This window comes from Erpetoichthys calabaricus, chromosome 8 (assembly GCF_900747795.2).
Source record: "Erpetoichthys calabaricus chromosome 8, fErpCal1.3, whole genome shotgun sequence".
NCBI classification, from domain to species: domain Eukaryota; kingdom Metazoa; phylum Chordata; class Cladistia; order Polypteriformes; family Polypteridae; genus Erpetoichthys; species Erpetoichthys calabaricus.
Window position 1 is genome coordinate 189,201,134 of NC_041401.2, and position 23,512 is coordinate 189,224,645.

At 41.6% G+C, this 23,512-nt stretch overlaps 1 protein-coding gene across 1 annotated transcript in view; it reads left to right on the plus strand.

Annotated features, from left to right (window-relative positions):
• Window positions 1–5,161: 5,161 nt before the first annotated feature.
• Window positions 5,162–23,512, plus strand: part of cps1 (carbamoyl-phosphate synthase 1, mitochondrial) — a 289,732-nt gene continuing 271,381 nt past the window's right edge. Inside the window, exons 1-4 of the mRNA XM_051930296.1 lie at window positions 5,162–5,434; window positions 14,496–14,605; window positions 17,720–17,864; window positions 20,442–20,531. Of these exons, the coding sequence (XP_051786256.1) occupies window positions 5,321–5,434; window positions 14,496–14,605; window positions 17,720–17,864; window positions 20,442–20,531 (459 nt within the window). The 5' untranslated portion in view covers window positions 5,162–5,320. The remainder of the gene's footprint in view (window positions 5,435–14,495; window positions 14,606–17,719; window positions 17,865–20,441; window positions 20,532–23,512) is intronic.

The following is a 23,512-nucleotide window of genomic DNA, read 5'->3' on the forward strand; positions in this document are numbered from 1 at the left end:
CTACACTTGTTCAAAAGTCCTGGAGGTCCCCAGTGGCTGCAGGTTTTCATTCTAACCCTTAATTAGTGACCTATTGCTGCTGCTAATTAACTTCTTTTGAACTCATTTTAATTGACTTGACTTGACTTTAATTGACTTGCTCTTGAAGACGCATGTCGACTGGCGAAATTTTCCAACGTGTTTGTTGTAGTGAACACGCTGCGTTCGACGAATATTTTCCCTGGATGTTCACCGTATGGCTGAAGTCTGCAAACATTTCTGTGATTTACAGCATAACAGAGCTCTGCGGGGTTTGCTCGTCACTAAAGAGAAGGAAGAAAGCAACACACCTAAGACGTCTTAAGGACCAACCTCACTTGAAGAGAAATGAAGAAAAGAAGTGGAGGGGATGGAGACGCTGGAGACCTCTGTGCCTGGAATGTCTGGAGCCATCACAAATGATCCTCCAGAGACCAATGTGGGAAACAAATGGGGCTTCGGTATGGAAAAAGGAGGGGAATTAGAGTGCCAAATAGGACCCCTCAATTATTTCTCTTTCCTTAATTAGCTGCCAAACAATAATGAGATACAAAATGAGCTAAAACAACTGGTGTCCATCATACGATATCTGAAAATAAAGAAAGGTGAAAATCTCAGGAACGTCAATCTGCTCAGGTCCCCCAGTGCTCTTACAAAAGAGAAAATCAACAACTTCGGAAATGTCTGCTATTCCACCACGAGAGCCGCAACAAGCCATGGAATTAAAGAACGGGTTTAATTAACGACGAGACTCGGCGCCTCATTAAGCAACTGGTTAGAGTGTAATTGGTTGGAGTTTGAGGCCCTGAATTAGCTGGTCTTCTGTCGGCTAACTCACTTCACATTTCATTTCTGTTTAAGGAAAGAAATGAAGCAATTGAGAGGAACGATGAAGAAATTCAGGGAAACAAATCTTTAAAGAAACAAGTCAATTAAAATGAATTGAAAAGAAGTTAATTAGCAGCAAAAACAGGTCACTAATTAAGAAAAGGGTTAGAATGAAAACCTGCAGCCACTGCGGCCCTCCAGGACCGGAGTTGGGGATGCCTGACTCAATGTGACGCCACAAGTAACTCGGTCATAGTGCTTTGCGACTTACTACAACTAAATCAACCTACTTTAGCTTTATCCTAGTAGGTCTCCAGTTGTAGGAGGGCACACTTGAGTGTGTGAGTGCTGACTCTGCCTGAAAAATTGCGAAGAAGACCTTAGATATTGACAAATATGAGGTATATTTTCCTTTCCGATTTTTTTGCTTGGCTTTTTCTTTAACGTTTACTCTCTAATTGTACACCTCTTTAGTCTGAAGCAGAAAAGTTCATTCATTTTCTGAACCTGCGCATTTAAAAACTTGATCGTAAGCAGCATTGGATGGAAAGCAAAACCCAGCCATGAACATACAGTAAGTTGGGGACCCCTGCTTAGCCTGATGATACTCAATTATGTTGATCTTCTTTGTAAGTCACTTTGGGGAAAAAAAAAAACATCTGTTGAGCAAATGAAGACATGTAAATTTTGTGCAATGGCTCATGGCAGTGAGTAAAACCTGCCTGTCCCAATTGCCCATCCAAGTCTGTCTTGAAGGCCTCACTCTTGGGGTGCCAGCCCCAATGCCAGGCTACATCACCCTTTGGTGACCTCTAACTTTTCTGCTGACAGATGAGCTCCCGGCCAGATCCTGACTTCTGTGTCCTGAAGTTTAGTTATACAAAGTCTGGTGTAACGGTGAGCCCGCGTGCCAGTTTTAAAGATCATATTTTATATGCACCATTTGGCAGGTGCTGCTAAGGGCAATAGGATTTGCCTAAACTTTTACATTTTAATTAAACTTAGCTTGTTCTTCTTATTACAATGGCAGTCCCAGCTGAAATTTATGACGTGCCTTTTATTTAATGAAGAAAACAAAAGAAAGAATTATAAAACAAGTGTCCACTGTTGTTTTTGTTATGTGATGAGAAAGTCGATAAGCAGATGAGGAGTACAGTAATGTCGACTGGCGAAATTTACCAACGTGTTTGTTGTAGTGAACACGCTGCGTTCAATGAATATTTTCCTGGATGTTCATCTTATGGCTGAACATTATGCAAACATTTCCATGATTTACAGCAAAACAGAACTCCGCGGAGTTTGCTCGTCACTAAAGAGAAGGAAGAAAGCAACACACCTAAGATGTCTTAAGGACCGACTTCACTTGAAGACAAATGAAGAAAAGAAGTGGAGGGGATGGAAACGCTGGAGAGCTCCGTGCCTGGAATGTCTGGAGCCATCACAAATGATCCTCCAGAGACCAATGAAATGGGGTTTCGTTATGGAAAAAGGAGGGGAATTAGAGTGCCAAATAGGAACAGAACCAAAAAGTTGCTGTACCTGGTGCCAGGACTTTAAAACATAACTGAAAGTAGGTGCAAATTTAGAAAGAAGGGACTCTAGCATTAAGGAGGTGAAATGGAGTTTGTAAAGGGGACAGGTGGAATAATAACGGAAAACCAGGATGGAGGATTAGCGAGGGGCATCAAGTCAAATTTAGATCAGCCTGAAGGGTTTCACGCTTTCAGAGGTTTGAATGTCGTTTACATAACTTTAATCACGCACACACATAAAGAGACATACTGTACAGTATTCCTATGGCTTTTCTTGGAAATGCCAGCGTCCCATCTTTCCACTGTTGTAGATGACACTGGTATTTAGGAAGAAGCCAACTGAGGACCTATGAGGCGAGTGTTTCTCAAACTACACACTCTGATGACCTTCTTCTCTTAGGCAGTTGCCCACCCTGGCCTTCCCCCTCTTTTTCTGTCTTGGTTAAGTTCAGTTTGTCCTCTTGTCTCAAGACAATAATGGACACCTTTGTACGAAATCTTCAGGTTCTTGCCATTCACTCTGCAAAAAAAAAAAAATCAATAGACGGACATGTTTCTTCAAAAAGCTGTTTTCATTTGGAACTTCTTTGAACCCAAAACTGAAGTATAGGAAGGCCAGCGCCTTGCAACCCAAAGTGGTGTTAAAGGCCACTACAAAGATTTCTGTAATAACCAGTTAGCATGTAAACAGGACTAACTAAGGATAAGCACAGGGAGCCGACCGTTTGGACACTGAGGGAATGGCTGATGAAAAGGGGACTTTATGATCATATGTGAATAATCAATTTAAAATTGGTAATTTCAAACAGTAATAGCAATAGCAACACTAGTAATGTCTTGACTGTAAATAAATCAATTTAATGGTATCTTGATAAAAAAAGTATACATTTCTACCAAAAACATGAAAAACTGTTGGGGTGCCAATAGATCGCCTTCTGGGCTCACCTAAGGTATGTGGTACCAGGCCTGGATGTGAGGGGCTCATGTCGCTAACAGTCTTGACAGATGGATAGATAAGCCAATAGATAAATAAAAAAGATACTATATAAGATGGGGGCATTTTATAGGACATAGATAGATTGATGGATGGATGTTGGGGGCATTGTATAGGACATAAATAAGGCACTATATGATAGATAGATAAACAAGGGGGCATTGTATCAGAGATAGATAGATAGATGTGGGGGCACTGTATAGGACATAGATTTATATGCAAGGCACTATACATGAATGACATAGATAGTAGATAGATAAGCTTCTATATAATAGATAAATAAAGAAGGTACTATATAAGATGGGGGCATTTTATAGGGCATAGATAGATAAATGGATGGATGTTGGGGGCATTGTACAGGACATAAATAAGGCACTATACGATAGATAGAAAAATGTGGGGGCATTGTTTCAGAGAAAGATAGATAGATGTGGGGGGCACTGTATAGGACATAGATTCACATGCAAGGCACTATACATGACATGACATAGATAGATAGATAAGCTTCTATATAATAGATAAATAAAGAAGATACTATATAAGATGGGGGAATTTTATAGAATATAGATAGATAGATGGATGGATGTTGGGGTATTGTATAGGACATAAATAAGGCACTATATGATAGATAGATAAACAAGGGGGCATTGTATCAGAGATAGATAGATAGATAGATGTGGGGGCACTGTATAGGACATAGATTTATATGCAAGGCACTATACATGAATGACATAGATAGTAGATAGATAGATAAGCTTCTATATAATAGATAAATAAAGAAGGTACTATATAAGATGGGGGCATTTTATAGGGCATAGATAGATAAATGGATGGATGTTGGGGGCATTGTACAGGACATAAATAAGGCACTATACGATAGATAGAAAAATGTGGGGGCATTGTTTCAGAGAAAGATAGATAGATGTGGGGGGCACTGTATAGGACATAGATTCACATGCAAGGCACTATACATGACATGACATAGATAGATAGATAAGCTTCTATATAATAGATAAATAAAGAAGACACTATATAAGATGGGGGAATTTTATAGAACAAAGATAGATGGATGGATGTTGGGGATATTGTACAGGACATAGATAAGGCACTATATGATAGATAGATAGATAAATGTGGGTGCATTGAGTCAGAGATAGATACAGTAGATAGATGTGGGGGCATTGTATAGGACATAGATTTATATGCAAGGCACTATACATGACATGACATAGATAGTAGATATAAAGATAAGCCTCTATATAATATATAAATAAACAGGATACTATATAAGCTAGGGGAATTGTATAGGACATACATAGATCGATAGATGTGGGGGGCACTGTATAGGACATAGATTCATATGCAAGGCACTATACATGACATGACATAGATAGTAAATAGATAGATAAGCCTCTATATAATATATAAATAAATAGGCTACTATATAAGGTGGGGGAATTGTATAAGACATAGATAGATAGATAGATAGATAGATAGATAGATAGATAGATAGATAGATAGATAGATAGATAGATAGATAGATAGATAGATAGATGTGGGGGCATTGTATAGGAGATAGATACTGTAGATAGATAGGAAAAGCACTATATGAGATCGATAGATAAACGAGTAAAATACACTATATAATAGATAGATATGAAAGGCAATATATAATAGATGGATAAATCGTTAGATCTAACGTGGATGCTCTATTACAGACATTACGGTACAGCTTCACTCTCCAGTGCCAGGTGGCGCACATAAATTGTAATGTTTCATCAGCCCCCTTCGTCAGGGGGGGTCGCCTTTGCACAAATTGACTGAAAGTTGGAAGATCACAAGTAATTAGCCGGTCTGAAGTTTCTGCCAAACATAAGCACTGGTGGACTTACAGTATTCTTACAGTAATCAGTTTAAGGAAAAGAAAGTGTCGGGGATCGTTCTCAAAATGTCCAGAACTTTGACGTCTTTCAAACTCCTCAGACTTCTGAAGCGTGGATTGTATTCGGTGAACTGTAAATCCCCTCTGAGAACAACCGGATTGCGATTATTTAGTGTAAAGGTAAGCGCATTGCCATGACCGTGTCATTATTTCTTTTATTCTCACTGCCGTCTTGTTGGTTCATTATCACTTGTTAACACACGGGTTATGTTCGAATCCCTGACCGAAGCTTTAACACGAAGCCCGCTACATCGTTGCCTTCGCTGTATTGACACCTTTCTCCTAACCATATGTCTTGATGGGTGCCATTGACAGGAACAGATTTGGCCATGTGCTCGCTGCAGTTAATTAAAACCCCAGAGCTTTCACTCCTGCAGCTCGTCACGGAGCGCCAAACGCGAGACCCTCTAAGTGAGTACAGATTTTCTAGGAAGTGCCCACCGCACGGCTCGTGGCCAACATCGTGCGACCTACCAGCAGATTTAGGCTCGCGTGCGCTGCGGCTTCTCAAGCTCTTTTCTGGGGACTTGACAAGGCGGCAGGATTTTTGTTTCCAGTAATTTTACAAGCAGCCCGTCATTTTACCTTTAATTGTATTTTATCATTCAGAAAAGCAAAGCAATTTGATTTTTACATTTATAAGTGAATTACAATTTTTTATATATATATATGTATTTGCTGGCCTGTTAAAACGTGATATTCGTCAATTATTTATCATGACGCAAAGCGTTAAATCGAAGCTGTGTTCTTCACCGTTTTAAGACTGGCAGGTTTTTAAATTTGCCAATGCCTCTCAACTGGAGATTTTGACATTTTAAAAACTATGTACCACACAACCTGTTCATGATATCTCAATGAAAATGAACCATTTTGACAAATATCTTTGCAGAATGGTGTGTCGCATTTCAACAAAACAGGTCCACGGGGTCCGTGTTGTTTCATGCATCGCTGATGCAACAGATGCTGGTCAGGATTAAATGCAAATGCACCGAAAAACTGAAGTTCAAAAGTGAAAAGCCATTAAAGAAGGCTAAGAGAATGTCAGGTTATATAGCGCCCTGATGTGTGGAGTACAAGTCACAGGAGGTTCTGCTCAGGCTTTATAACACACTGGTGAGGCCTCATCTGGAGTACTGGGTGTAGTTTGGGTCTACAAAAAGGACATAACAGCACAGGAAAAAGTCCAGAGAAGAGCAACACGGCTGATTCCAGGGCTACAGGGGATGAGTTATGAGGAAAAATAAAAAGAGCTGAGCATTTACAGTTTAAACAAAAGAAGATTAAGAGGAGACACGACTGACATGTTTAAAATTATGAAGGGAATGAGTCCAGTGGAGCGAGACTGTTAAGCCTGGTTTGCACTTGAAGCTGACGCACAGATTTCACCTCAAAGCACATGCGTGGTGAGCGACCAAAACCTGCTATGACCCGTTGAATATTGTAGTGAGTTTGTTGGTGTGGCCGATGAATTGACTGATAATTTGGAGCAATTGTGCCACAAGGTGGAGGTTACAGACCCTGAGGTAAATTAGAACATTAGAACACTCCAGACGAGAACAGGCCATTCAGCTCAACAAAGCTCGCCAGTCCTATCCACATATTTCTTCCAAGAAAACATCAAGTCGAGTTTTGAAAGACCTTAACGTCTTACTGTCTACCACACTACTTGGTAGCTTATTCCAAGTTTCTATCGTTCTTTGTGTCCTAATGTTTGTGCGAAATTTACCCTTAAGTTTCCAACTGTGTCCCTGTGTTCTTGATGAACTCATTTTAAAATAACAGTCTCGATCCACTGCACTAATTCCCTTCATAATTTTTATTCACTTCAATCAGGTCACCTCTTAATCTTCTTTTGCTTAAACTGTAAAGGCTCAGCTCTTTTAATCTTTCCTCATAATTCAACCCCTGTAGCCCTGGAATCAGCCTAGTCGCTCTTCTCTGGACCTTTACTTGTGCTGCTATGTCCTTTTTGTAGCCTGGAGACCAAAACTGCACCCAGTACTCCAGATGAGGCCTCACCAGTGTGTTATAAAGGTTGAGCAGAACCTCCTGTGACTTGAACTCCACACATCATGGCGCTATATATCCTAACATTCTGTTATCCTTCTTAATGGCTTCTGAACACTGTCGGGAAGTCGATAGCTTAGAGTCCACTATGACTCCTAAATCCTTCTCATAATGTGGACTATCGATTTTCCGACCGCCCATTGTGTATTCAAACCTAACATTTTTACTTCCAATGTGTAATACTTTACATTTAAGGTGCAGGACTTGTTGTGTGAATCTGAAGCCGAGGAAGGCGTTCAAAAGTGATCTGGTGGAGCTGAGGCTTCCAGATGGAAATCTCCAATAGACTCAAGCTGTGGACCTCCAGATCTCCACTTTATTGAGGAGGTGGTCGCTTTATAGTATACATCAGTGGTAAAACTTGGTTACATTACAGGTAAGGTTAGGCTTAGGGTTTAGGGGAAAGGACAGGGTTCCCATAGGCTTCATCCACAATGCTGCAACATGAGATGTTTGTTTTTGGTCTTATGGGTGCCCAGAAGGCTCAGGCCATGAACACCGGGACTGTGGTGGGAGTGGGACATTTACTAACTCAAGTCAGGTGACAAAAAAATCTGCAATACAATTGGCTAGCAGAGCTACTGAATCACGGAGGTCTGCAGCTGGATCTATCACAAAATTTTGGGACTGAGCAATGATTATTTATTTATTTATTATATTTATTATGGGCTGATTTATTTTTTTTTTGGTCATGGATAAGACACCCCAGGATGCTGGCATATCTTAAAAGTGAAGTTGAACTTTTAAGGATGGACAACCAGATTCTACTGATCTTAAAAAGAAAGGTGCCGTGGTGGTCCTTCTGAGCGCTTCCATAGGGGAACTTTTATTGGTTTTCAAAAGGCCCATCCACTGCGAAGATTCCAGAATGAACTTTTACTTATTCAGATCTGCAACAGGCTTTATGATTTTTAAAATGTTTTTTTAAAAGGACTCACACTGCATATGATAACTTGGGTCAAGTCCAGATTTTCATTATCTGTTAGTATACTGCTAGGTAGTGTACCATACATTTAAATATTTATATGTTTATATATATATATATAGTCGACCCTCGATATACGACCGGCCTGACTTGCAAACAACTTGGTTTACGACCAAAATTTTTGCTTTGAATTACGACCAACGTCTTGCGTTACGACCCGAATGCGGTCACGTGTATCAAACAAACAGCTCAGAGCATTTATAAGCGTCCGTCAGAGCCCAGATACATGTGTTTGTGGGCGAAATTTCGGTCAGTGCAGTGATTTATATAATTTATTTCGATAATTGGTAAGGAAGGAAGAGAAGGTAACGAAGGTAAAGAAAGCGATCACAATCGAAACGAAGAAGGAAATTGTGCGGAAATATGAGAGCGGCGTTCGTGTGACTGATCTCGCTAATATGCACAGCATCTCGAAATCCACCATCTCGACAATTTTACAAGGAAAAGATTTGTATAAGAAAGCTCCTTCCAAACAATAACCACCTTCCATTTCATTCTCCTCCTCCTTCCTTCCTGCAAGCCAAAGATGTCAAATTAAATGGTGAGTACAGTATGAAATTGTCGTTTCTGGTAGGCTAGGCACTTTTTATAACTTTTTGGTTAGTACATTAGAAAAATTATTGGTGTTTTTGGTAAATTATGCACATTATACAACCCTTTTTTATTATGAAAAGGTTAAGTAAGTGTTGCTGTGGGAGGTTCGGAACGCATTATGGGTATTTCCATTATTTCTTATGGGAAAAATAGTCTTGACTTACAACCAACTTGAGTTACAACCAGCCCTCGCGAACAAATTGAGTTCATAAGTCAAGGGTCCACTGTTTTTATATATACAGTATATATACAGTACTGTGCAAAAGTTTTAGGCAGGTGTGAAAAAATGCTGTAAACAAAGAATGCTTTCAAAAATGAAAGTGTTAATCATTTATTTTCATCAATCAACAAAATGCAGTGAATGAACAAAAGAGAAATCTAAATCAAATCAATATTTGGTGTGACCACCCTTTGCCTTCCAAACAGCATCAATTCTTCTAGGTACACTTGCACACAGTTTTTGAAGGAACTCGGCTGGTAGGTTGTTCCAAACATCTTGGAGAACTAACCCCAGATCTTCTGTGGATGTAGGCTTCCTCACATCCTTCTGTCTCTTCATGTAATCCCAGACACACTCGATGATGTTGAGATCAGGGCCCTGTGGGGGCCATACCATCACTTCCAGGACTTGTTGTTCTTCTTTACGCTGAAGATAGTTTTTAATGACTTTGGCTGTATGTTTGGGGTCGTTGTCCTGCTGCAGAATAAATTTGGGGCCAATCATATGCCTCCATGATGGTACTGCATGATGGATAAGTATCTGCCTGTATTTCTCAGCATTGAGAACACCATTAATCCTGACCAAATCTCCAACTCCATTTGCAGAAATGCAGCCCCAAATGTTCAAGGAACCTCCACCATGCTTCACTGTTGCCTGCAGACACTCATTATTGTACCGCTCTCTCCAGCCCTTCGACGAACAAACTGCCTTCTGCTACAGCCAAATATTTCAAATTTTGACTCCTCAGTCCAGAGCACCTGCTGCCATTTTTCTGCAACCCAGTTCCTATGTTTTCGTGCATACTTGAGTTGCTTGGCCTTGTTTCCATGTCAGAGGTATGGCTTTTTGGCTGCAACTCTTCCATGAAGACCACTTCTGGCCAGACTTCTCCGGACAGTAGATGGGTGTACCTGGGTCCCACTGGTTTCTGCCAGTTCTGAGCTGATGGCACTGCTGGACATCTTCTGATTTCGAAGGGTAATAAGCTTGATGTGTCTTTCATCTGCTGCACTAAGTTTCCTTGGCCGACCACTGCGTCTACGATCCTCAATGTTGCCCGTTTCTTTGTGCTTCTTCAAAAGAGCTTGAACAGCACATCTTGAAACCCCAGTCTGCTTTGAGATCTTTGTCTGGGAGAGACCTTGCTGATGCAGTAGAACTACCTTGTGTCTTGTTGCTGTGCTCAATCTTGCCATGACATGAAACTCTCTTCCACAACCTCACCTTGGTAGCAGAGTTTGGCTGTTCCTCACCCAGTTTGAAGCTGTTTCTGTTTCAGTTAATGACTGTGTTTCAACCTACGTGTGACATTGATGATCATTAGCACCTGTTTGGTAGAATTGGTTGATCAAACACCTGACTAGAATCCTACAAAATCCCTGACTTTGTGCAAGTGGACCGATAAGAACTGATGCTGGTGTGAAGGCAAAAGGTAGGAACACCAAATATTGATTTGATTTAGATTTTTGTTTTGTTCGCTCACTTTGCATTTTGTAAATTGATAACAATAAACAATCATTATTTATAATTCTGAAAGCATTCTTTGTTTACAGCATTTTTTTACCTGCCTAAAACTTGTGCATAGTACTGTATATATATATATTAAGAAGTCTTTCAAATCACAAAGAACCAACTTCATATGCAAAGAACCTTTCCTTAGAATGAAAGATTTGTTGTCAGGTGATACTTCATGGAGGAATCACACAGCCCAGTAAAGAACCTTAAAGTGCCAATAAAGAACGGGTGTTTTAAAAATGGAGGGGGTCCCACCTTTCATTGAAGAAGGGAAGTTTGCTTTTAATTGGTGTGTGTGTGTGTGAGAATGAGGGAGTGAAGTGTGTGATATTTTCAGGTGGGGTTGATTAGAAGTTGGGGTGACTTATTGTAAGTCTGGTTTGTTTTAGGGGTGGGGGTGTTTTATGCATGTGAAATTCCACGTTGATATATTTTTTTTATTCCATATTACAATCCAGAAGATTTGATTGTAATGATGTATTCTTACTAATAACGTGAAGTGAATTATTTTGTGTTCATTAAGTAGTTAATTAGTTGATCCTCTCAATGGACAAAATAGGTTTTAGGAACCTTTCCTACAGTATTTGAGTAAAATTTCAGTTTGGCCACTGGAGGGCAGCATTACCCACGGATTCTGTCACCGTTTTCACAGTTGAGTCCTATCAAGTGTGTATTCAGTCATCGCCCTACCAAGTTTGTCCTGAACAGGGTTGGTGGGGTCTGCTGGAGGCTATCCCAGCTAGCATAGAGAGTAAGGCAGGGAGTAAGCTCCTTGAGCACAGGAAGGTGCTATATAAATAAAATATATTATTATTATTATGACGATGGCATAGTGACGCAGTGGTGGCGCTGCCTCGCAGTAAGCAGGCCTGGGTTCACTTCTCGGGTCTTCCCTGCGTGGAGTTTGCATGTTCTCCCGGTGTCTGCGTGGGTTTCCTCCCACAGTCCAAAGACATGCAGGTTAGGTGCATTGGCGATCCTAAATTGTCCCGTGTGTGCTTGGTGTGTGTGTGTGTGTGTGTGTGTGCCCTGCGGTGGGCAGGCGCCCTGCCCCGGGTTTGTTTCCTGCCTTGTGCCCTGTGTTGGCTGGGATTGGCTCCAGCAGACCCCCGTAGCCCTGTAGTTAGGATATAGCGGGTTGGATAATGGATGGATGGATAAACAATATATATAATATATTGTGATGGACGGCCAGCAGCTTAACCTGGCCGACACATCCAGGATGGTAGATGGAGATCTTCCCTGTAGCTTAGAGGTGCCCTAGATTCCCGCAGGGCACCATGGGAGATGGAGTTCGGCTTCACAGCCCTGCTGGGTACCATGGGTGCCGCCGTGTGATGCTGCAGGGAGATGCGAGGATTTTTATTTCCCATATAGCCTGGAAGTACTTCCTAGTCATGTTAACAGAAGAACAGAAGTACTTCCAGGCTGAAGAAAAATACAAGTCTCCATCTGACCCAGAAGTGCTGATGAATCACATGGACAGAAGGACAGGAGCACTTCCGGGTCAAGGACTATATAAAGTACTGGTGGAGACCCAGCAAGCCAAGCCGGAGTTGAGAGGGAGTGCTGGGAGGAGAGGAGGATATTTATTGTATTTGTGTTTATTGTTTATTGTGGTGGTGGAGGTGTTTAAAAGCACAATATATCAAAAAGAAAAGAAATTAAAATATTTCTGGTGCTTTCACTTGGTGTCTTGGATGTTTGTCTGTGGAGTTTGTGGAGAGACAGCGCCCTCTTGTGTCACAATATATATTTATATATATATACAGTACACCCCCAAAATTTGCGGGGTGTGGACGAAAAAGGCACACTGAAAAGCAGGCAGATAATATTTCTCAATTCTCTTTTTTATTCATTCGGAGTCACAGTAAGTAGAGATTCAAAAGAGTATAACTTAATGCCGCAAAGCTCAATTGAACACCGAGAAAAAATTAAGAGGGGTTTTTATAATTCAGCATTTCATGATTAATAAGACAGAAAGAACATCCTTATCAAAACAGTAAAGTTAAACAATATGTCTGTTGAGCTAAGCATTATCTGTGTTCTCAAAGCTAAGCACAGGAGAGACGCCATTGCATAAACCACATGTACTTTCTGCAGCCTTGTGACCTTGTCCCTGAAACATTCACTCTGAGAAAGGAAAAAACAAGAAACAGCTTAGATTTTATTCATGTGGACACTATTTCTCCTGAACCCTGGAATAACATATTTTTGTTAGTTCATAAGCCAAAGCGTCTCTCACTGGCAAGTTACAAAAATAGTTATTATAAAAATTCTAATTTACTAAACACACAAAACACATGGTGCTGAGGAGAACATTCTTCTTCTACAGGGGGTTATGTTCCTAGAGCACCTGCGAATTGTGAAAAACCGCGACTTTTGGATGTGGTTGAAAAATGCCTTTTAAATTCCTGTTTTTATAGTTTCAACCCTAAATACAGTGTGCCCCCAAAGCACTTTAATTTCGTTGCAAACTCAGCTTAATACATTAATACATTACCTAAAAAATTACCTTAATACATTACCTAAAAACAGAATGTAAAGTTAAACCCGTCTACTGTACAGTACTGTACTGCTATGTCTCCCGCGATGCTAGAATGTAAAATACCGATGTTACCGCTATACGTACTGTAATTCATGCAAGTGCGTTTTCTTTGGTATGCGCTGTCATTTTCTTTGTTTTAAGTAGAGTAAATACATAATAATTTTCATTTAATTAAAATACAGTAAAATGTACGGGTACTCACCAGTGATGAATGATATTGATGATGATGATGTAGTAGCTGTGCAGTACGATACAGAGGATTTAAAACTCCTCGGGTGGCGCCTCTTCTTCAGGAGGAGTCGTATCTTTGGACGGGTCTTCTTCTGGTGGGGTTTCATGCTGGCTTTTCTTGATAGGCTTCAGGAACATTGTGATGGGAAGTTGCTACATTGTCTCCTGTAGCGAACTGCTGGTACAATTTCCATGCTTTCTCACGGATGATGTTACCATCCAAGGGGATGTTCTTCTTCCTGCAGTTGGTGATCCACAATGCCAAGGCAGATTCCATCCTGATATTTTTATTCCTTACGGTTGTTACCTTTTTAGCACTATCACAGAAACTTACAGATACTGTACTCCAGATCGCTGCTTCGTATCTTCTTTATGTAGCGTGCGGTGCTTTCATTAATGCCATAGTGGCGCACTACTGCAGCATAACTTTTTAGTTCCCGGAGCAAATCCAGTAGTTGAACCTTCTCCTGGAGTGTTTTAAACTTCTTCTGGCACTTAGGCTCAGTTCCAGAAGCCTTAGAAGGTGCAGGGCGTTTCGGCGACATCGTGTGCGTTTAAGAATAACAAAACAATAACAAAATGGAAAGCATGAGGACACTCGGCTGGAGACGTGTCACAAAGCAGTAGTCAATCAGCAGCAAGGAGAAGTGAATAACACTCTCGGATTGGCTACTTTCACCATCCCAAATCTCGTTTCCCTCAGCAGTTGCTTCCTGTTCTCTCTACAGCACAGTACTACCACGAAAAAAGCCAAAAAAATTGCAGAGGATATTTGCTTTCAGCTAACAATTAATAGTTAGGTTCTAAGAAAAAATCCACAAACGACTGAGTCTGCGAACCCTGAACCGCGACTTCGTGGGGGTCTACTGTATATATATATTTATGCTGGTGAAAAAAATGTCTACACAAATTCCTGACGCATGTACGGATTAATCAAGGCAGCCCTTCTCTTACCTTGAGGCTCTGTAATTTGCACTACTTGCTGTCTTCTTTGCCTAATATCCATTTTGTGATTTTCTAGGTGCAGGCTGCTCATTTGATCTTGGATGATGGGACGAGGATGCAAGGCTTCTCCTTTGGACATCAAAGGTCGACTGCTGGGGAGCTCGTCTTTAACACAGGCCTGGTAGGGTAAGGAACTCCGGTCTTTACATCCGATACTGAAAGCTGGCACATTGATGGTGAAAGAGAAAGAGTAACGGGCCTTTGGTGGTGCTGCAAATTACTGGACCGTTTTCAGTTTTGTCATGGTAGGTGTCGTGACTGCAGGAAACCCCAAAAGCGCAAGTCCCAAAACACTTCCAAAAATTGCCCACTAGTGTACCAGCTACGGGCCAACCGGGCATCCCAGGCCATCTCCATGTGAAGAGCAGCAGCAAATCTGTTTGGTTTTGGTGACCTGCAGGCTTGACTCTCAGTTTACAATCCCGCCACGGTTTTGTTAATGTCGTCTCTGCCAGGCCCGTCCTTTAACCCTTTTGGCCGTGACATCCTATCACTAGTGCATAAATAGATAGATAGATAGATAGATAGATAGATAGATAGATAGATAGATAGATAGATAGATAGATAGATAGATAGATAGATAGATAGATAGATAGGAAATATATAATAGGTAGATAGATACTTTTTTAATCCCAAGGGGAAATTCCCATACTCCAGCAGCAGCATACTGATGAAGAAACAATATTAAATTAAAGAGTGATAACAATGCAGGTATACAGACAGACAATAACTTTGTATAATGTTAACGTTTACCTCCCCGGGTGGAACTGAAGAGTCACATAGTGTGATGGAGGAACGATCTCCTCAGTCTGTCAGTGAAGCAGGACGGTGACAGCAGTCTGTCACTGAAGCTGCTCCTCTGTCTGGAGATGATCCTGTTCAGTGGATGCAGTGGATTCTCCATGATTGACAGGAGTCTGCTCAGCGCCCGTCACTCTGCCACAGATGTCAAACTGTTCAGCTTCGTGCCTACAATAGAGCCTGCCTTCCTCACCAGTTTGTCCAGGCGTGAGGCGTCCCTCTTCTTTATGCTGCCTCCCCAGCACACCACCACGTAGAAGATGGCGCTCGCCACAACCGTCTGATAGAACATCTGCAGCATCTTATTGCAGATGTTGAAGGACGCCAGCCTTCTAAGGAATTATAGCCGGCTCTGTCCTCTATCCTCTCTTGCACAGAGCATCAGTATTGGCAGTCCAGTCCAATTTATCATCCAATATGCATATATGCAGCCGTTTTTGTAAAGCACAGGTACGTTTGCAGCCATTGGAACCAGGCCTGCCACTATTAGTGCAGACTGGAGATACTGGCATAAAGTCCGCGAAACACAGAAGTGAAAATGGAGGCTTCCGGACTGTGTGCACCACTTTCAGTTTTATTTCCTCAAGAAGATTGAAGTATTTGGTAGCTACTATATAATAATAGTGATCATTTTTTTGTTTTTTTGTTTTTTTCATTTTTGAGCTTCTTAGACACCCCAAAGGTAGAATATCTCACAAAATAATTTTTCCTGTAAAAACAGAAAATCCGGGGCTGAAAGGGTTAAAAACCCATACTCGCTCTTTGTGGCAGAACTGGTTAGTATTTGGTGCTGAGTCACAGGGTGGTCTTATCTAAGAATAAATAAGAAACCCCTGTGAGATGTCAGCTGGATCATATTTTCAATTCCAGGTTAATGCAGGGAAAGGCAAAAGTAGGTTTACGGTTGTGAGCAGGGGCGGGCTGACCATTAGGGCACTTGGGCAGTGCCCGGTGGGTTGCGGACTCTGGGCCGGCCGTTTCATGAAATACATTTTATGTACTGGTTACTAGTTGACATTAAAATGAATTTTCTAAACTACTAAACATTATCTGTCCGGTACTGCGATTTCTATAGTCCTATATGTTTTAGTTGTCAGTACACAACATTGCAGTGAAATATTTTGTCAAAATTACCTTTTGCCGACTTCTGTTTCAATACCGCGACATTTCGGTTTGCATAGACATTATTGCAATTTATTTGATCTCATATCTAGTACTTAAATTCTTCGGTACTAATAATTAATTTAGATTATGTATTATGCATTTTATTGTTCTCTGGTCGTTGGCGTGAGCGATAATTAGTGGTTTTCAGCTGAGATTATTAGTGCGATGAAATAAAGTTATAAAGCACAGGATAGGAGTTTTTCATATTAGGATGGAACATTTCTAGTTTATCGTTAAGTTAATGGAACATTTCAATCATGTGAGGTTTTCATTCTAACCTCGGTTATCATTTATTCCATTGTAAATGAGCAGCTACTAGCCTACTAGGGTACTGGCACTTGGACGTGACATTTGACATGTACCCTAATCACGTGTAAGCTGTGTTACAAAATTTTTATTTTTCATTAAATTTTATTTCTAAGCATGTCGTCAAATTTTAAGTTGTGTCTAAACTACAGTGTATACAGGTTAGGTTTGGCAACAGTTTAAATAGAAATCATATCATAGGCCCTTAGCAAGTAGCGAGCCGCGTACTCCTCACAAATTTTAAGAAACTTGCAATGAATAATGGAGCCGAGTGGTTTTGACACCCAGTCCGCTCCTGGTTGTGAGTATGCGAAACATGGAGTTTATTCTTTAATTATTATTTATTTATTAATTACTCTTGCTTTAGCTTTAATGCTAATAAAACTTCTTTAGCTAAACGTTTGCAAAAGATAACAAAAAAAGTGGATAGACGTCTTTTTGTAAAGGTCACAACCTGAAAAGAAGGTCAGTCAGTCAGGTCATCATCCAACCCGCTATATCCTAACACAGGGTCACGGGGGTCTGCTGGAGCCAATCCCAGCCAGCATAGGCCGCAAGGCAAGAACGAATCCTGGGGAGGGCACCAGCCCACCGCAGGGCACACACACACACCAAGGACAATTTAGAATCGCCAATACACCTAACCTGCATGTCTTTGGACTGTGGGAGGAAATCCACGCAGACACGGGGAGAACATGCAAACTCCACGCAGGGAGGACCCGGGAATTGAACCTGAGTCTCCTAACTGCGAGGCAAAAGCGCTACCCACTGTGCCGTCCCTAAAAAGAAGATAGTCTTTATTCATTAAGGTGGAGGCTGCCATCTTAAATGCCAGCAGTGCGACAACAGAACACTTTGTTTTGTTTTTTTTCCTTATTTTGGTTTTACCTCAACTTATGTTTCGTGACATTTTCGGGCTGAGAGTCACGATGACCCTTATTCGGAATTTCCCTGTTTTCTTTTTCCTAGCTATCCAGAAGCTTTGACAGATCCCAGCTACCGGGGGCAGATTCTCACCCTCACATATCCCATAGTGGGCAACTACGGGGTCCCGGACACAAATGCAGTCGATGAACTGGGGCTGAAGAAGCATTTGGAGTCGGAGCGCATTCAGGTAGGCTTTGGGAACACCTTCTCTTCGGAGTCCTGCCATTGTGACGCAGACATCTCAATTATGTCGTCTTGCGGTCCCACAGAATGGCAAAAACACGTGGGGGCAGACAGAACCCCAAATACCCCAGGGGGTGTGGCCAACACTCAAATTGTGTTTGTCAATCAAAAAGTTGAACCCGTTCCAATACTCCAATGTTGAAGATAAAAATCACAGCCATAGAGTTATAACCATTTTACAGAAGCTGTAAGCATGGAATTTGGCGTTGTGAGCATTTGGTGGGTTTCACAAACCAATTCAGAGCATTCACAGAGTAAGATGAACGAATTACATTTACTTATTTAGCTGACGTCTTTATCCAAGGTGACTTAACAACATTTATGATGCTATTAGTTCCATTTCTTTTGGTTTTCAATCTGAACAGAGCAGGTCAAGTGACTTACTCAGGGCCACAAATGGTGTCAGTAGTGGGATTTGACCTCACAACCTCAGGGTTTGAAGTCCAAAGCCTTAACCACTTTGCCACACTGCCTGCCTGAGTTGCTCTGAGCCTGCAGAGAGAACTTTGAAAACTCGTTCATTATGGGATTTCTGTTTTTTGTCCTCATAAGAACGCTTTGAAGTAGTATGGTGCCGTACCACATTAGCCATTATGGATGCAATGAGAAGTCCAGCAAAGCGACCCCATTTATTGGCTAACTGAACAGATCACAATATGCAGAGCTTTCGAGGTGATCACAACCTGCCTGAAGAAGGGGCCTGGCTTGCCTTCGACAATTTATCATTATTGTAATCTGTTCAGTTAGCCGAAAAATGAGGTCCTCTTACTGGACTTCTGAACACTTTGAAGTCTCTTTTATCCGGCACTTTCTGACTCACTGGTACGAGAAAACCGCCATATACGACAAACCGTTCAACGTGTCTTGATGTCCAGTTATGCAAGGCATCAAGCTTTTTTGAAGGTCCCCGAACACCCTGTCTTTAAACCCCAAATTTTTTTTTGTCCCGCTAGACCCAAACAAACATTTTTTAGGCCATTTTTGGAATATGATTTCTGCAGGAAATGACACTCTTCTGATAAGAAGTAAACCAAGAGGTGGAAAATGATCAGAAGGACTTGAAATTGTGCATGCTGCTTTAAGTGACCTCAAGTGACGTGAGGTGTCAAAATGACTCCCTTTTCCCAAAACTGGGGACAGGTAATACAGGCACGTGGAGTGTCACTTTACGCTCGAGATCCTAAATGTAATCATGTTTTTCACTTTTGTTTCTTTACTGGTGGTCCTAATCCCCTAGGAGGCACTTCCAGAAGGTTAAAACGTGACAAATGTCAAAAATAAGCAAGTGGGGTATCGTTTTAGGCCAACGGTTCCCAAATTCAGTCCCGGTGATGGGGGGACCCCCTGTGGCTGCAGGTTTTTGCTCCAATCAGATTCATAATCAGTGACAATAAGTGACCTCGTTTAATTAGCTGGTCCTTTCTCTCCTCTTCTTCTGCATTGCGAGTCAGTTTTTCTGCAGTCATGTCCTCGTCCCGGCGTGTCACTCTTTTACTGTTCCAAAAACAACGTAATGGCCCATCCTCTGCTGTATGCCATGTAGTGTAACTTCAAGGCCGTCAGTCGATGTGTTGTGAGGAGGAGGACTGTTCGCACGTGTCATCAAAAATCGCGCAGAAGAAGAAGTACCTCTGGTTCCAGACAAAGAAAATGCGTCTGTTTTATTGTTTTTGAGCTATTGCACTTTCATTATTTGAATCGCAAATAAATCCAGAAAGGTATGTGTAATTTTAAGTTTATGACTGCTATTTGTTACCACAGAATTAAAAAATACCTTATTTTCCCTAATTTTATTCTTTAATCAAAAATCTAAATCTGAAAATTCCTTTCATTTTCGTTTTTTCGTTTTTGCTTCTAAAATGAAATTTCAAATACCAAAAAGTACACGGACCGGGTCTGATATTTTCTGAAACGAAATTTCAAATACTAAAAAGTACACGGACCCTTCACCAACACAAACCCAGGCTTTTTCCTGTTTGGTCTCCCATTCAAATCCTGGCCGGGCCTGACCAGGCTTAGCTTCAGGCGGATGACCTCTTCTGTAGTGCAGGTGGTATGGCTGCTGGCTCACTGACCCCAAAAGGCTGAAACTGGGGTATATCAGCTCAGTTAATTAGGCTAGGAGTCCAAATAAAAATGGAACTTGATTGGAACAAAAACCTGCAGCCACGGTGGGTCCTCAGGACCGAGTTGCCCCAGTCAGTGACTATGAATATGATGTTAATTTTGATTTTTGGCCCTTGACTAGAGATCCATCTCTCTATGGACCTCCATCAGTGGGTAAAAAATGACAACTTTCTATTACAATTGAAAATATTTAGACTTTAAACGGCTAAATTGAAGCACACATTTCTGACCCCACTCTTCTTGTTTATTATGTATTTCTACCTCATGAAGTAAATTATTACGTTTCTTATGAACACCCCAAATTGGATGATTTGTGCTAATTCAGACTTTTTTGATTGAAAATGATGTTCGTATTCTCTTATCTCTTTTTTGTTTTCTTTGTGGGGGTGTCCAGGTGTCGGGCCTGTTGGTACAAGACTACAGCCATGAATACAGCCACTGGAATTCTGTGAAGTCTTTGGCAGAATGGCTACAGGAAGAGAAGGTACCACATTATTGAGGATGAAATGTCTTGTGGTGTCCGACAGACGTGCATGACATTCATTTCACTGAGAGGTTCTTTTGGTGGTTCTTCTTGCATGCAGACCGTTATTGAAAATTATGAACTGCAAAGTCAGAAGCCAAAAAAAAAAAATGTTGAAAGCCAATAACTCTTATTTATTATTGACAAAGTGAAAATCCATCCATCCAATATCCAACCCGCTGAATCCGAACACAGGGGTCTGCTGGAGCCAATCCCAGCCAACACAGGGCACAAGGCAGGAACCAATCCCGGGCATGGTGCCAACCCACCGCAGGACACACACAAACACACCAAGCACACACACTATTGCCAATTTAGAATCACCAATCCACCTAACCTGCATGTCTTTGGACTGTGGGAGGAAACCGGAGCACCCGGAGGAAACCCATGCAGACACGGGGAGAACATGCAAACTCCACGCAGGGAGGACCCGGGAAGCGAACCCAGGTCCCCAGGTCTCCCAACTGCGAGGCAGCAGCGCTACCCACTGCGCCACCGTGCCACCCGAGGGTTTTATTAGCAAGAGAATTTTCATGCTGAAGCTGACGGGACCAATGGTGTTGTAATGCAGGATGAAACTTCCCCAGTCCTTCTTATTCAATGAATTCAGAAAGTCATCGTGGTGTTGGCTTTATTGCAAATGGACAAATCTCACTTTCCTGACCATCAGTTTACATTTAATAACCCGTAATGACAAAGTGAAGACATGTTTTCAGAAAAATGCATTAAAAAGTAAACCCTGCAAGTTCTTATTCCTTTAAGTCAGGGGTTCTTAACCTGAAGTCCGTGGTCACCTAGGGTTTCAGGGGGTCCGTGAGGGTCAGATAAAAATGAACATTTGTATTCACTATACACCCAGGTACTGTTGATTTTTCTCACACGTTACGTCTCTCACCGTTATTTTTCCCACAAGTATTTATCTCACCTAAACCTAATGCGTGAGTTACATACTCGTGAGAAAAATAATGTCGAGAAAAATGTCACGCGAGAAAAACAGCGGTCGATAAATAAAGTACGTTACATTCATTGCATGCAAAGTTGTGTTTATGTGAATTTTTCTCAGGGGTTAGGGGGTCCATAGTTTTCATCAGATTCTTAAAGGGGTCCCTGACTCAAAAAAAAAAGGTTAAGAAACACTGCTTTCAGTATTCCAGACCCTTTGCTTTGTTACCCCTAATTGTGGTCGGGCGCATCTTGTTTGCTTTAATCCTCCTTGAGATGTGTCTATAACTTGATTGGAGTCCATCTTTTTGCTCTCCGATTTTGGTTCTCTCCTTACCTTTGACTCAGTGTGTGCAAGCCTGAAAAACGTCACTTAAGTGGCAAAATGTAACAGACCACTGGAGCATGTTGGAATAGATAGATAGATAGATATGAAAGGTGCTATATGATAGATAGATAGATATGAAAGGTGCTATATGATAGATAGATAGATATGAAAGGTGCTATATGATAGATAGATAGATAGATAGATAGATAGATAGATAGATAGATAGATAGATAGATAGATAGATAGATAGATAGATAGATAGATAGATAGATAGATAGATAGATAGATAGATAGATAGATACTTTATTAATCCCAAGGGGAAATTCACATACTCCAGCAGCAGCATACTGATAAAAAACAATTATACACTTAATGTTTGAATGTCGGTGACCGGTCCCTTTTCCTCCTATCGTCGGCTGTTTCTATGGAAATACAGTTCTATTTATTTACGTATTTACAACTCTGAACAATGTAAGTAAAACACCAACCATTCTAAGTGATGACAACGATGATGGCAACAATAACACGATTTCTTTTCATTGATTCTGATTCATTGTCCCAAAACGACTTTCATTCTTCAGATTACGATTTACAGATTACGATTTAGAAGATGGCCACAGTACTCTGTGCTGACGGCTCCTGTTCCCGCCGCTCTCATAAGTTGGTACCACTCCCCGCTGCTGATTGGTAATATCGACACATTGGTCACTGGTATTATCTTCTCTCCATGAAGGCGATACCTTCTGCTGTGAAACCCTTTCTCCCGCTATGCCACGAGCAAGAAGGACACCATTGATGGCTGAACAGAGAGCTGTGGATGCTCTGAGAAAGAGATGTGCTAGAGCTAATGCCACTCCCAAAGAGAGAGCCGCTGCTGTTGACTCTAGAAGAGCTCGACGCGCTAATGCAACTAATGTCTCGACGCAACTAGAAGGGAGCAACTACAAAACCAAGCTAATAAACTGGCTTTATGTATTCATGAACGCATACAAGAAATTATCGTTCTGCATTTTCTTTCCTATTGATCCTGATTATTTGTTCCTAAAACCACATTCCTTCATTCCCAACGTTCTGCGTTTTTAATACAAATACCACTGATTTACACTCCTCTCACAAGATGTCGATACTTCCCAGTATCCACGCGTCCTGTTATTTACTATACATTGTAATATAGACACTATATAGCGCCCGACCCGGCACAGACTGAGGCAGAGGCACGTGTAAAACAAACAGTTTCTTTATTTTTCTTCAGCCGTGGGGCACGCCTTCCCCGTGTCCCACAGGCCCAACACAGTCCCACAAGCACTTAAATATTACCACTACCCTCTACTCTTCTCTTCTTCACCACCACTCCTCCTCCTCAGGCTTAGTCCTCCTCCTCCCGACTCTGGCTGTCTTGAGTGATGGTGGTTGGCCCTTTTTAGACCTCACCCAGAAGTGTTCAAGGTGCTTGGTCACCTGGTCCTAATTGCCCTTCCGGGTGGGGCTGAAGATATGACCAGCCAGGCTGCTGACTCCATGCAGCTCCCCCTGGCGGCCATCCGAACCCCCAACCAGGCTGTGGAGGACTCCATCTCCCATGGAGCCATGCGCCGGGTTGGGGAATCATTGGCTGCCAGGAAGGCTGCCACCAAGCGTCCCGGGGGAGGTATTTCATCAGATTGGCTGGCCC